The sequence below is a fragment of the Ptychodera flava genome, chromosome 8 (genome assembly GCF_041260155.1).
Source record: "Ptychodera flava strain L36383 chromosome 8, AS_Pfla_20210202, whole genome shotgun sequence".
Classification (NCBI taxonomy): Eukaryota; Metazoa; Hemichordata; class Enteropneusta; family Ptychoderidae; genus Ptychodera; species Ptychodera flava.
The window spans coordinates 15,546,715-15,563,048 of record NC_091935.1 but is presented as its reverse complement, the minus strand read 5'-3'; the positions used below and the strand labels follow the sequence as shown (position 1 = coordinate 15,563,048).

General features: G+C 38.4%; 1 protein-coding gene across 1 annotated transcript in view; it reads right to left on the bottom strand.

Moving 5' to 3' along the window:
• Window positions 1–7,120: 7,120 nt before the first annotated feature.
• Window positions 7,121–16,334, bottom strand: part of LOC139138609 (zinc finger SWIM domain-containing protein 5-like) — a 64,424-nt gene continuing 55,210 nt past the window's right edge. Inside the window, 8 exon segments of the mRNA XM_070707048.1 lie at window positions 7,121–7,583; window positions 7,586–7,622; window positions 8,892–9,681; window positions 10,378–10,523; window positions 10,846–10,981; window positions 11,567–11,869; window positions 15,253–15,402; window positions 15,849–16,004. Coding sequence (XP_070563149.1) covers window positions 7,302–7,583; window positions 7,586–7,622; window positions 8,892–9,681; window positions 10,378–10,523; window positions 10,846–10,981; window positions 11,567–11,869; window positions 15,253–15,402; window positions 15,849–16,004 — 2,000 coding nt within the window. The 3' untranslated portion in view covers window positions 7,121–7,301.

Sequence of the window (16,334 nt, the reverse complement as noted above, 5' to 3'; positions counted from 1 at the left end):
CAATCTGCCAAACTGCTGTTCAAAATTGCTATATTTTGTAAATCTCTGTTTGTTGTGCTGTACATTGAAATATCCCAGCCCTTGCATATGTCAGTCAGTCCCCACTGGGCAAACACTGAGATCCAAATTTTTTCCCAGTGTTTACTAAAGAGCAATTTTGGTCTTTGTATCTCTCAAAAGCAAAGCAAAGTTTTTAGCTCTGCCATGGTCACTATCAACAATGCATAGTTGCTGAGAGATTACCCTAAAGAATCTGTCAAGAGCATCTTTGCTTGCCAAGGTCTCTTGTCCGGGATTGAAATAACAACCTGTGCGAGCGGGCAATAGTCAAAGGGAGATAGATAATTCTCTGTATTTTCTATGAAAGATATGAAACAATTTACCTCGATGGATAAAAGATATCTGCACACAAAAATACAACCAACTCCAGAGACCATTCCACTATACTAAAGTTTGTTCATTACATACCTCTGAGCCGTTTCTTTTAGCCTCCCCACAAATAAACATTTTGTTCCTTCTGTACTTGAGAAATAAATATTTGTCTTCCACATTTGGCTGGTTACAAAATTTTTATCTCAAAAAATTCGCCAATTTGTCTATGATTTCTTAATTCATAATGTCATGATATAACAGATAAATAAAGCATTTCGTTTCTGGTTAATAAAACAGTGATAGTGAACCTGAATCAAATTTATACACCAAAACCAAGCAAGTCCCAGACATGAGAGATGCAAAGCTCTGATGAGTGTAAAGTACGCCTCCATGCGGCGATTGTTCAGCAAACTTTTGTTTTTATTGAGAACTGTTGCAAGTTTTGCCAATGCACCAAGCCAACGCACATTTTCTGAGCTCCGCACTACTGAGTGGAGGAAGATCGTTTCTAGATGCGTTTTGAGAATATCGAGGTATGATATACACAGTAGACTACAGAATATACCATTGCTTATTATTTCGTGTTGAATTTTACTTTTTAAAGTCACAATGCCAGTAGGCTATAGATTTGCCAAGGCTTCTGATAGCTTGTACATGTACTGGTCATTGACCCCTGTTGATGTCCCATAATGCATCACAAGTGCAACAATACAAAGCTCATATACAAACACATTGGTATGGTATGCTTGATTTGTTGTGGAAAAATTGTTAAATATCTAGGGGTTCTACATTTGTGTGGAGCTATAAAAGACATGTGTTGGGTGTTTAAATGTACCAATAACTTAACTCATTGGAATTCATGGTGTCAATCACCAACAGAGCTCCAGCATAAAAAAATTCTCAGTATTTTCACTCTTAAAATATCTCGATATTTCTGTACATCACAATAAACTGACAGTGAATGTCACTCTATGGTGTTCTTTCTGTAGCTGTCTACTTTTTGGTTGATAAGTGCCTTTTCTGAGAAAATGCTTGTGAGAAATGCGTATTATGTTGACTGTTCATAAATCCAAAATGGCTGATCTGTAATCTGACAAAACAAAGAAGAAGAAAACAGCCTGACAATATCTTTGCTCTGACTTTGTCCATCTACTCAATGATGGAAAAGAAATTTTACTGTATATAATTTGACACCTGCATAAAAAAATATGCTTGGAAGTTTTTAATATATCTGTTCCCTTATTTTAAATCAAATTTACGCATTCTTATCCAAGCCACATTTGGGGTCGGGAACTGTAAGTTTCAATATTTTATAATTCCATATGGATGGAGTTCAAGTATACTACTTAATTCACCTTTGTCAACACCATTATGATAAATTTTCACGGCTCCACAGAAAGGAATGATTCCCAGTGGATATTTATCAGCTGTTCCATCATTACAGCTGAACGTGCATAGAAATGCTCAATGTTTCTTTCCCTGCTTTTCTCCATAAACTAAATTCCACACCACAACACAACCCGCATTCAACGGTTTCAACAGACACTGCAAAACAATGAAAACACACCACTGAAATAAGTTTTATTTTATCCACTTTGGAATAATTTATTTTCAATATTTGATTACAGTATTCTGGAAAATTCATTCAAATTTTTCTTGTAGGCTTTTCTCAGCTTTTCTGCAAATAAATATGAAAGTCTGGTGTGAAGGAAAAAAATGCAATCTGGATAAATCGGTGTGATCTCTACACTCTTCACTAAATATTTAACAACAACCACAGAAAAATTGAAGCAAAAGCACAAACATAACAGATATACACATTTCTATTCCTATGAAGCGGTGTCTTGTTATTGACTTTGTATCCCTATTTTACCGGCATTTCCCTGCCTACAAACAAAAAGAAGTATGCTTCCTACAAAACGAAATACAAAATAGAAATTTGACTGATTATTTATTCGTCTTGGTGGTCACTGCTTTGCTGACATTCAAACGGAAAAAAATTGATTTTTTTTATACAGCAGGAATTGAACAGAATGAATGAACAGGTCTACACAAACATGACTGAGTTTTGCAGACAAATTAGGTAACTTAGATTGAGATTACAAGACAATGCAGAGTAAAAACTGACTGGAAAAACGGATGCTTAACCCTTTCACCTCCATGGTTTGGCCCAATCCCATTGTTATCAATGGTGAGTGTGGACCTGTTTACAGGGAATCGGGGGTGAGCAGGTTAAACAGCGTCCTTGATGCATAAGTGTGTACTCTTTAACATTTCTTGGATTGAGAGACACAAAGACAATTGCACCATGCATCTCAGCAAGGATAGGAACTAGGAGAAAGCTCTAGAGGCGACCTTTCACGACCTCATATTGGAATGACATCACTGTGTTTTGCATAGGAAGGTCATTCACTCAACTTTTGCTCAACATTTACATAAAGCTCAGACTGTCAGTAAAAACAATTCACTTCTAGAGCTCTCGGCTTGACCTTCTTGGAAAATAAAAACCCAACCAACCCATATATTCTCACTATAACGGTCCAAAATTCATTGACGCTTGCAAAAAATTAATTTTGATACACAAATCACTAATGCAGAACTCTTGAAGTAACATGAAATTTGACTATCCAAATGAACCATAGAGGAGATTACCGAAGACAAAAAACGACTGAAAGCAAGAAAAGTTGTCTTCAGGGGGAGTGTGACCACTCAATTAACTTGACTACACACAGACACAGTACACAAAGATAGCAAATAATCGAATTTATACTGTCGCATTCATGCCATATGCACATGCCGCTGGACCACGCTCTGTACAGCTTCATACAGACATTTTTTAAAAACAAATTATAAATTGCAAATACTTTAAACATGGAAATTGATCCCAAATATGAGTAAAGACTGACTACAAAAAACAAGTAAACACGAAAATAAATCCCCATGAATGCTGCATATTTGCAATCTTGATTAAATATACCATCTGACCAATCAGATTGTTTTTTCCATAATTTGATCTTCTGTATAACTTACAATACATCTGATTGGTTAGTGCATGAATTTTCAAAAAACCAACAAGAGACCATGCACAGGAATAATATTCTCTGCCTAAAAAAAAACAAAACAAAACATGATCTCTGATTGGTCGTTGAAATCAATATACTATGTTCAATTCAATGACCAATCAGATTCTTTCATATATATTATTTATTTATATATATATATAAGTATCTCAGCTAAGTAAACTCTCGCCAGGCCCACATAAAAGCTCTGCTGTGATTGGTTACTTCAAAACCAAAACCAAAAATGAAGAAAAAAAACAGGCCCTAGATCTTGACATCTGCCGTTCTAGAATGGAACCAGACAACAGAAATTTGGAAGTTGTGAATTCAACAAGGCTGTCCGTACGAAACAAAGAGATACATTAAACCTCTGAATGAAAGAAGAAAAACACAGGAATGCAAGAACGCAAGGTACAGCCATTCTAATTGCTGTCATCTACAAAACTTAAATGTCGTCTGTAGAGTTAATGGTGTTTTCTTTCAAACAACGATAAAAAAAGCAGTTGTAAACAGTCTGTTTTTCTGTACCAAATTCTCGAGCTGTATATACGCTAACAAAGAAAAAGCCCAGCAACTTGAAACTCGGTACCGTTATACACACACCACCTGCCACTGCAGGAATATCGTATTGAGATGTACATTGATTATGAAGTTCCCCCATTACCAGTGAGGTTTCAATAGTAAACTCCTGAAAATATATTGCTCTTTCCCCCTGGCAATGGGTGTATTTCCTCATATATTTTTTCATCCGCTTTTTTCACATTTTTTTTTTCTTACAAAGCTTTTATTATGAAATCTTACATCAAGGAATTCGAGTATCACTAAACACATAGATTATATACTTTGTTGAGACAAAAATCTTTCAAAGTCTACTGAACAAAACGATACATTCATTTACACAGAAATGTGGAAGAAATTGTTTTACCACTGAAATTATCATTTTTTTTTCAAGACAGTCAAAAAATTTGCATGTTATTCCAAGACTAGAGTCTTTTTTATACTTAACATTTTCACATGATACACAATTCATTCAAATATCGCAGTAGATATTCAAAAGTGTACCCATTTTTCGTCTTCCCTTGCTCTTATACAAACTCCACATCTTTTGTGAGACACAAAGCACTGTACGGAAAGAAAAATCTCTATTTCTAACAGTTCTGTACTCAAAAAACAGAAAGACACAAGGGTAGTAGACACTCAACCATTTCAACAACTCCGTGTACCACGCACAATATCAAAACTTCACCTATCATACTCATTTTACTATGACTAGATTATATCTAGGATATTCCCCCTCTCTCTCTCACTTATTATTTCCCCTTTCACCTCTGACCACAAGGTCAGAGGTCACACAACATTCAGAAAACTGTGATGCCAGACTGCAGTGAAAAGGTTAAAGACTTTTTGGAAGTTCATAAATTTTTGCAAAGATATAAAAAAACAAAGTCAAAATTCTCTATCTCTCCACAAATAACATTCAAAATTTCAAGAACTGTTAGTAGTCACAATTTTCTGCCGCTTATTCTGAAAAAGATACAAATACAAAATTCAGGTGGGGTAGTTTTTTTTTCAAAGAGACGAGTCCCTCCCATGAACATCTTCAAGAACCCTATTTCTCTCTGTCTCATTTTTCAGCTCCATGAGGTAGACAACTTTTATCATACATTTAATTCTGGAAAAGTGAAAATTTGAATGACTTTGTCGGAAATGAATGCACGGTGCAGGTATTTGGTTGATTGCTGGGAGGTAGTAGTACAGTGAATACAACTGGATTTGAAGATACAGATTTCAATACAGCATCCCTCCCTCCTATGCCCAACTCAATACACACACCACAACCTACTGCTGAATACAGATGGCTAGCCAAGTTACACATATATATCCGACAACATTATACACAATTGTTGATGCTGCCTTTCAGAACATTGGTATCGTTTGTCAGGAGACAATACATACTGGTATATAAAATTCAGCCCATTAATGATTACAGAGGTAGGGAGAGACTGTGTAGAGGTGATGCACCATGGGTAATTTAAAACACACACACATGACAAACAAAACTAACTGCATTCAGTGGGAGATGATTTGGCTCTATTTTCATTATTGTGCACAGACTCACAAAAATGACACGGAAATTGTTTAAAAATGCATCATGATCAATCACCATTCCCATTTTGTTTTGAAAAGCCTATTGTTCAAGAACCTGTCAGCAATTCAGGTTTCAAACAACCTATTCAACCCTTTCACCACAATGGTTTGGCCCAAACCAATTGTTATCAATAGTAATGGGGACCTGTTCACAGGGCACTGGGGTGAACAGGTCAAGTGGTTCGCCATGCTTAGGGGAAGTTCACATCATATGAATTTCACTGTTGGACTTTTGCTCTTCAAAACTTTTCGTTTCAGGGAAGGAAGGGAGGGAGTGAGTTTGAGGTCAAAGGTCATGAGTTAAGAATGTCATGTGTGTGTCAGTTATCCATGGTTTCGCATTAGAGCCAGGGGAGTCGTCACTGATTTTATGTACTGTACAAGAAAATCAATGAACAGATTTCACTTGACTCAGCTGTCAGCATTTTAATCATGATATATCATCGTAACATCTTGCCTCACTCATGTCCTGCTTCCAAGAGCTTGAATGTCTTTTCCCATTCATCTTGACAACACCCACTTTATCCAAAGCGATACCGTCATTATTAAACTGATACCTGCAGGAAAGTTTGAGCAAAAGTTGGAGTCTTTCACTTTCCAGGCTCAAACTACCTTAAATTGATACATGGAGGTGTAGTTTGAAATTCATGTTCATCTCAGTGTCATGAACTTAAAGGAAATGCGAGATCTTGATCATTTCCTGTTTTTTCATCCCAACAGGCTTCATGAAGCCAGTGTCTTCCTACACTGATCACAAAAATACTCTCACATTTCAAAATCTCCTCCAATTTCTTCAAAACTAGTCACGCACACTCACGACTGAGCTCAAATTAGCAAATGAGAAATCACAGCGAATTTGTAATGAATCATCTCCCGTTGCATGAGCACAACAAGCTCTTGAACAAAAAATTTGTCATTCAGACAAAGTCATTCAAATAAAATTTTCCATCGACAAGAGGACAGAACTTTAAAAAATCTTGACATTTAAAAGATGATATAGTCTGCACAATTTTAGACAAAGTGTTTGAAAATCGATCTATAAATTATATGTGTTGCTATAAATTTGAAATCATACACAACAGGAAATAAAATATGCCAAAGATGATGATGAAGCTTTTTCTATCTTCAATGCAAATTTTGTCTGATACATAATCACGTTATTGCCAAGGGGTGAAATATTTTTTTGTTTGCCTGAAGCAGATTTTTGAAGATTTTTATTTCTAACAGACAGAACTTAAAAAGTCTGTCCATGGGATGGTTATGTATGAATCTATGCTGCATGTTTTCAAATCTATTGCTGCGAATGTCGACAAGACCATCCCCGATGGATGGAGAGTGGAGCATACCACTTGAGTCACAGGGGTGGCAGGTACAAAGTAGGTCTTAGTTTTTGTAACTACAGTTCTAAATTCACACAGGAAGCGAAACTTTAGTTATGTCTTGTGCTTATAGAGCAAGCGTTACGGCTGTGATTATGTCTCAGAATAAAGAATTCAGGAAAATTTTCCAGAACAGAAAGTTACAGTGTCTTCACTGAAGAGACACAAATAACCGGGGTAAAGCATTCATGAATGGTTTTCTTGAGGGAAAACAAAAAATAAAACAAGTCGGCACAGGGTTGGGGAGAGCAGATAGTCAGTTCTCTTGATATGAAGGGCTAGCTTGTTTCCCATAACTCTCAAGAAAACCAATTGCTTTGCAATTGGTTATGAACTTCCAATGTCATCCGAATCTCTCCCGCACTAGGTGCATCAGTTTCTTCTTGCCCTTGTAGATTGTCTTCAAATTGTCTATCAGTTTGGCAAATTGGATGTGGCCGTCGTGCGCTAGGAGAAACGTCTCTCTCGCCTTGCTCAGAAAGTCGATGAAGTCGCCGTAGTGGCGGGGGCTGATGTGTGTGAGCCGGGAGTGGGCAGTGTTGATGTATGCAGTGATTGCAGCGTCCAGCAACTGGCGAAGCGGCGCTTTGTCGTACGAGAGAATTTTGTTACCACGGCGGCGTCCGTCGGGAGGCCTCCTATTCCTGGAGCTGAAATGGTACATCTGTATGGAAATAGACCAAAACTGTTTATTATTTTATTACCAGTGCTGTCCTCATACAAATGAATATTAAAATTATTGTGAAAAACCATGTTAAACGGAAATTACAGGACCGTGGGCGCACAATAGGGGGATTACTGATGACGCAGCCATTTGCATACACAGGGCGGGAATTTTTGAATTCTCAAAGCATCGCTTTGACCGTATGATAAATTTGAATAATCATGATGGGCACTTTCGTGACATATGCAAAGAGGGGTCAAATCGTCTTACAGTGAACACAACTAGAAGCATATGCGTTCTCCGAAAATAAACGGAACATCTTTTCAGTTTATTTTCGACTCAAGTTTAGTCGCTACAAATTGATGGACATCATATGCAAGATTTTAATGACAATGAACGCCTGAAACATGGCAAAATCATGGGATCTTGAGACCAAACATGGCACATCCGATCAGTAGCGTGGCTTTTTAACATTTGCATAGATTTATGACAATCCGGCTTTTATAGGGGAAGTTCCTGTTTAAAATACCCCTGCAGCGAATAGAGTTGTCAGAAGTCCAAATTGAATTCAGTGGTGTCTCTGTTGACGACATGACACATATTTTCTGACTTCACCAATCACTTTCAAAATAACATCTTATCAGAACAGAATTCTAGAAACCATGATCATATTTACATGTAAGTATCTCCTGCATAACAAACGAAAAGAACAGATTGATCTGAAGTTTCATTTTTTTTTCCCTTCATGCCATTACTAAGGCCAAAAACAAAGAATTTTTACTTGTCCTTGACATTTGGCAAAAGTAATGCAATGATGCAATTTCTTCCCCCCCCCCCCCCCCCCCCCCCCCCCAGGACAATGCTGGCTTGGTATATTGATGCAACAGTTATTGTCTTTTATCACTGGCTGCATAATACTTCCGTTTTCTTTTTAGCATTTTTGGACGATGCAAACAGGGATATCAGGGATAACTGTACTGATGTGAGTATGTAATCCCCCTGACCCCCAAAAAAGACATGACGCACAGGTCCTGAAATGATGCGTGCTGAGCAGAAACAAATAATTTTTTTTTGGCCTAAGCAACATTACTTGCAATTGACAAACAGGAATTTCACAAGATATTTTGAGGGTTGAGTGAATCTATTCAAGTTCTAAAATATCATTTGATGACATTCCCTTTTAACAGGAAATCAGCACAAGTATTCCCAAGTCAGCAGAAAGATGGATTAATTGGACGAATGGCCTATGGAACACGTGGTGATACTTACCTTCTAAGTATATCTGCGAGGACTGATGCACACTGTACGCTTTTCACCACCAGAGGTATCATTGCACTTAATTCAGACTTGCCAAGGGAATGACTGAGGGCGCACGCCCAGTGGACATCGTTGATTGCCGGGTGGGTGTCTTGATTGTAGGCCAGGGTAAGATTCCTCATGGCCAGTAAAGCCAGCTTGTACGCCCGTATCGGGTAGCCCCTGTGCTCCATGTATCGGGCCACCGTGAACAGCTGGGTGGAATTCATCACCCCATTGGCTGCGTCAAAGACTATGTGGTAAGCAGTCTCAAAGGCGATGGGGTCCTTCTCGCACAGAGTCAGGGCGCAGAGCGCGCAGTTGGGCGGGTCCTTGGCGGCACACTGCAGTGCTAAAGTCCGTGCACAGGACGCCAGCTCTTCTTGTTGCTGGTAATCGAGGCGTAACTGCAGAGCCGTGCTCGGAGAGACCACGGTCATGGCCACCATGGACGTGGCTTCGGTGGGCGTGAAGAACGTGTACCATGATTGCATAATACTGACGAGGGCACTGACTCCAATCTCCGTGGCACACGTCACCATCCATCTGACCATTTCTCTCCGGCGCCAGTTCAGGGTTGAGAGCGTCATCCTCATGACATGGAGACCGAGCTCAAAAGCTGCATTCAGTAGAGAGTGGTGGGTTGGTCCGTCGACAGGCGTAGCTGCCTTAAATACATCTTGAGCAAGTTTAAATAGGTGGGAAGAACTATGTATGTTTTGCTGAGCCGACTGCAACACCTTTCTAAGTCGTCGTGGATCACCTAAAAAACACAAGCACACATTTAAATGCATAAAACATCTTCTAGGGAGCTTATCCTAAAATTGACTGCCTTTAAATTAAACATAATAACCAGGTCCTCCCTCCGAAATATTCAACAATGTATTCTAAAGCTAACATTTGGAAGTGTGATGGATCAACCATTACCACAAAATGAACTGAGGTGTGAGACCGAACGATAGTGTTCACATCTTCTTACACATAATTTGCACACATCGTTTGCAAAAAAGTCACATTTGGAGACATTAAAAACCATTGACCTTGCTTTACCTCAGCACAAACTGTGACTGCAACAGACACTGAACTCCTTCAATCAATCGACAGACAGGAAAAAGTACTAGAGGCCGCCATTTCAATGGATGTCAAAAACTAATATTCATGGGATGGCTTCAAGTTGCACAGTGACTCTCTCACACAACTACGAGGCGATGGTATGCACACATATTCCATCCTCCCAACACTTTCAGAAGAGTTCTTACTCATCAAAAGACACTTGCATTTCCAAAAGAGCAACAAAGAAATCATGGTACTAATACAAAATGAGTTTTTCATGAATCTACTATCCAGCCCTATTCAAAGTCCTACATGCTTGAATTATACAAAACTATCACTGATCGAAGAGATAGCTACTGAAACATGCCTTCTTTATAACGACATAAAGCAAACGTAGAGAACTCACCTTTGGCGGCAGTCAGCATACAAACGGCCAACTCACACTGCTCTGTTTCAACATGGCCGAGTACAAACCAGCGAGGGTAACGACCTGTCACCACAGACCCAACGCCATTCTGTCCATTCTCACCGTTATTGTCTAGTACTGGTAATCTGAATGACAAAATTCAATCATAACAAATGTTGCCATTACATGGGATATCAAAAGAACAAATCTTTTTTTAATGTTTAACTTTAATTTTTGTTTAACGTGATACTGCTGTTCATAATATTCCGTAGGCTGAAATGTGATGAGTGGCCAGTTATAAAATGTCTGGTCAAGCCCTCCCCCACAGATACGACATATACCATACTTCAACAAAAATTTGAAGTCATAACCAACTTATTGAGAAAAGGACCCAACACAATGGTATGGAGACAGCCTGTACATGCAAAACCACTTTCTATATTCCAAATATGGGGAGTGAAGACTCACCTCATGGCTCGGAGTCCAATCCGATATGCTAAATCAGTGTCGAACGGCAGCAGTGCATTGAAGAGATATCGGGAGAAGGTATGCATAGGGACACTCTCAGTCGGTATGCCAACTCCAAGGCCACTCTTTGTACCACCTAGTTGATGAAGTCAAACAGAAACATGTATGGTCATTTAGCTCATTTTCAGCTTTTCAGTTACTGTCAATCCGCCAGGAGAAAAATGAGGATTTAACATGACAATAAAGCTTATACAGGTATACTCTTCCAGTATGTGATTGTGTGGGACTTGTTAGCTGGTCACTCACAATCTTATGACAGTTGATATTTGTGTTTCTGCGTTACTTTCTAATAAAGTTTGATTGCACAGCAAAAGTTAGATAGAAACATGAACAAATATGAAAACTGTGCAGAATTGTTAGCAATTTCGAAGGTCACACTCACTGGATTACAATAGCCTGCAATAGGCTAAAGTCGGAATTCGAACAGACCATGGTACAAACAAACCCATGTGCGCAAATGCCCATAGAGATATGTGTATTTCCATACGCGCTTGTACACATACACATGGGTTTTTTTGTACCACCGTCACATGATCTTTTAACCGTAGAGTCGGGAGAACACGTTGAGTCCTTTTTATTCTGGAGTAGAACCATTAGCACAACAAGAGTTTTGATAACACCCTGCTCTCCTTCCAATACTAGTCCTGTAGTGTTAGCTCACCTTCCAAGAGATGGTAGGCCTGTTTGCGTAGGACTGACACCAGATTTGGATCTAGGCTGATCTGCTGCAGTTTGGTTATCAACTCTTCTTCAGCTCTGCACGCCTTGTCTTGGGCGTACAGCCCCAGTGGCATTATGCGCTGCTGTCCCAGGCCTATCAGAGCCGCTTCAAAGGCCAGCATGAGGTAGGATTCATTGCGGTCGTAGCTGCCGGGCACCTTTACGTGATGATAGTTGGGCTTGGCGTTCTCTAACGATGAGCTGCTGGCAAAGTTACTGCTACCAGTTGAGTTGCTACTTTCATCTGTACAGAGAGAGAGAGAGAGAGAGAGAGAGAGAGAGAGAGAGAGAGAGAGAGAGAGAGAGAGAGATATTAAACAATGTTTACACTAGGAGTCATCTATATTTGACTTTGTATGTAATTTCTTTGTACATGAGGCAAAAACATAAGATGACAGAGGGTGGCAGGGGAGGGAGGGGGAGATGAGGAGGACTGTCAGGCTGTTCGGCTACAGCACAATTGTGTTGATAAAGTAGCTTTGAAGGAAAAAAAAAGTTGACAGATATGACGCACTTGTAGCAAACAGAACAGGTATAAATATTAACATTGAGACATAAAAAAAACACAAACGTGATAGAATATTGGTTTGGATAATCAGATCAGAAAGGAGGAAAGCATTGAACCGTGTACGAATCAAGGCGAGCATAATACCTGAATCAGTAAAACGACGTGTTTTGATGAAATTGAATTGTCCTGACTCCTTAGAACATGCTAAGAGATGCATCATACAGAAGGTCAAGCACTGAAGTTTGCACTTGATGATTTCTGCTGGGTGAATTTTCCCAGAATTGACAGGACAAGTGATCATTTGTACTCATTAATGCATAAAAGCTTTCAATTATTCACACGATGATGGAAATTCTTGGGAAACGATGATAGAGGATGTACTTTGTAAAGTATCCATCTTCAAAGAAATGGATGTTATTGACAAAGCAAATCATCACTACCCATCCTCTTAAGGAAAACTGTGATCATGTGACTGCCACTCCACTCCCCTCCAATCCATACCCTCCCCTCCTTCTCCCTCTCCCTTCCCCTCCCTAAACACAAGAAAAAACTGACTGCTGATTAAAAATTAATCTACAGCATTATCTAAACAAGGTAACACTGTTCACTAAAGATGACAACACAATTTATAATTTTATATAATGCACAATTCGGAGCAGATGAATATTTCACATCAATAAAGAAACATAAGCATAAAATTTCAATACCAAAACAATGCTCATTAATATAATTTGCATAAATTAATACTAATATGCCCCGTATCTTGCACTAATAGTATAATTTGGGAAACGCAGACCATTTATTGTATCACTGAATGGGATAGAAGCACTGTTCTGAGTCTAGACATCTATACTCAGTAACATTGGAGTTTTTGAACTTTTTATTTTTATTCAATGTTTTGTTAATATTTGCCCATAGACATCATTTTGAATTTTCATTATCGACCTTCAAAACAAGATCTTCCTGTTCATACTAAATAAACAAGTTACTAATTATCAAAGACAAGCTACTCAATATATAAATCTCCTATCATGCAATACACGTAAGAAAGAGATTATGGACCCTTTCACCCCTGTCAATATGTATGGGTCCATCCATCCTATTGAAAACAAAGGGCATGTACCAAGGTCTAGTGCCACAAGGGGGCACAGTAAAAATTCAGTATATTTAGTTGATGTATGCAATTGTTCCAAGGACAAGCTCAGGTCGCCATTTCTTTCTCTCCATTTTTTTTTGGTAGTTTACAGTTTGTTTAATGGTTCTTGCTATTTTGAAAAATGGATTTTCAATTTTACACAAAACACAGCATCTGTGCCCGGCTTTAATAAAAAAAACCCTGATGTGATTTCCTGCATTTGCGATGTTACACGCTTCATTTATTATTAGATAAAAGCCCAGTGTGTCATATTTCATTCGATTTTGTTTCTACTGCCATCTTAATATTTGGCACAATGTGATAAAACCCTGTGCAGTCAGGGGAAAAAAATTCAATATTTTCCAAAGGTTTACAATCAGTCGGTATGGTGTACATTTAAATGACTAAAATCACTCTCGGTGGTTTGTGTAGTCTCACAGCGCAGGACGAGCTTTTTGAAATCACACGGTACTGAAAGTCTTGGCCAACAGCAAATTACCAAAATCTAAATATTCTTCCCATAAATATCTCAGATGAATACACAAATACCCATCGTCTGATTACATTATCGTGTTTCTACGAGTTTGACTTTCATGACAAATTGGAACATCAATACTGATTATCACTGCCGTCTGTGAGCAACTTCTGAATTATCGGCTAAAATATTACTTTCACAAATTTCTCGCACAAAAATCTGCCTAATTCAGAAAAGACATGATTGCTTGCGTGCCATGACAACTGCATGGCTGATTAGTCATTCCTACGTAGCAGCTTACGAAAAATTAATTTTCGGGTTTTTTTTAAATCGTGTAAAATTGATTGGATTACATTACTTATAAAAAATGTGTTTCATATTTTTGGAAGTGGGAATTGAAAACAGAATTCTAGAAGATATAGCTTCTTTCATTTCAAAATGCATAAGAACCGTGGTAAACAAACAATTTCCAACACAGAATACACCAAACAATATCACAAATAACATGTTTATGCAAAGTCTCTCTGGCCTTCCCTTTAGCCCTTTGAGCACTAAAGTCAATTTTTGTTGTCTTTATAAAATATACCAGAGTCAATTTTTTTCTAATTTTTGCTAGATTTTTGATAAAATCTGTAGCCAACGAAATGTGATATCCATTTGGTCCAAATTTATGAAAAAAAATTGTAGAAAAATTCACAAAATTGTTAAAACATGGCACTAAAATTTTGGTGGAAAAATTACAGTGCTCACAGGGTTAATGTGCATAGCAATTATTGCACCGCAAAGAAGAATAGCAGTTTGAAAATTTGCATTTCACATTGGAAATCGGAGACATTTGTCACAAATACAGGCTACTCAATTTGCTTCACTGTGTAATACAAGCTTTGTTGCTTACGGCAACATCAATAGCCAGCCACAATCATAATTTTCATGTAAATGACATACAAGCCTCCACAATTATTGAATTAAAAACACAGGTATGTTAAAATATAGATGGCGCTGACTGAATGACTGGTGCTGTAAATAAATTATGCACAAGGCTATTTTCACTGCCTATTGTGTTCACATTCTATGATTTAGATTCATTATTTGCTAGGACTTGAATAACAAAATACAAACGCTTATGCAAGGAAAAATGTATTCTTAGATTCTGAGTAATTGAGGCATAAGGAGAAGTAAATATGTCATAGTTAAAAATTCAGCTATTTGTATGAAAGTCTCTCTCTCTCTCTCTCTCTCTCTCTCTCTACCTCTCGACCTCTACCTCTCGACCTCTCAACCTCTGTTGCTGTCTCTAACTCTTTCTTCAACTTTCCTTCCTAAATGTACATGATATACATTTTGAAATAAATTTTGAAAAGAGTACTGGTATGTCTCTCTATATTCAAAGTGCGGCTCTTGCAAGGCAAGTAAAACGTAATAGAAAGGATATTATTCTACAATGTATGTATTTCTGACAAGTTCACGGCTCGATGATTTATTTACCGTAATAAAGCAACGTTGACTTACTTGTTGTGGGTTGGGTATCATCTTTGGGTACTACTGACGCCTGTGTCAAAGTATCAAACAGACACCCTATAGGGTCTAGTGGATGACCTATCCAGCCCTCTTTGCTCTGCCCCATTGCCAGCAGTCTCTCACCGATGCCTCTGCTTGGAACTGAAACAGAACATTATTCGTTAGTGATTGCTCAGTATGCAAAAGGCGAAACATCTTTTTGGATAACTTGTGGTCAATTTTTGTTTTGTTTTGAACATGGTGGTCATTTCTCATTTTGCTCAGAAGGAATTCGTAACTCTCACAGGAATGGAATCAATAACTTCCTACTGCCATAGGACAACCAAAGCCACTCTCAGAACATCAATTCAGTGCAGCCAATTTTTTTTTCTTCTACTTGGAGGTTGAACCATTCCACAAGGAATTGGGGGGGGGGGGGGGGGGGGTGACAGGTTGCGGTCATGCTTTGAGTGAATCAGTGAACAGTTATGATGGCTAGTAAAAATCACAGAACTCTAAAAGCGTTGCTTAATACTACAACTCTACTGTAATGTTCATCAACAAAACAAAGCCCACAGGGGCAACTAACAGGACAGGTGTAAGCTCACCATCATCATCGTCGTCATCATCATCCATGCTATCTTGGTGTCTAAGCTGTTGTAACCTCAGATTGTGAACGATAGCTACAGCCAGCCTCAGTGCTTCTTTTGGGTAGCCATGTGATTGCAAGGCGTCCACTCTGGCACAACCAGTCGGCAAGTGTTCTGTAAAAAAACCACAAACATAATGTGTGATTCAAATATTTTCCAATGGTAAAGAAACTAACAGCATCAGTGACACCAAATGCCAACAGATCATTATATTGAAATTGTATGAACAAAAATCATCGGTATTCTATTTTCATTTTCTTAGTCATTATCAAGATTTGATCAGCACTGACAGACGCTATTCATTTAGTCCATCTGTATCCAGTCTTTTGATTGGCTGGTCAAGGCAACCTGGTATTCTGAGCTCCAATCATGGAGCAGTTCTTATTGTTTGATTTCGGGTTGCATCGAGCATACAGAATAGTCTGGCAAGACATCAGTGCAAAT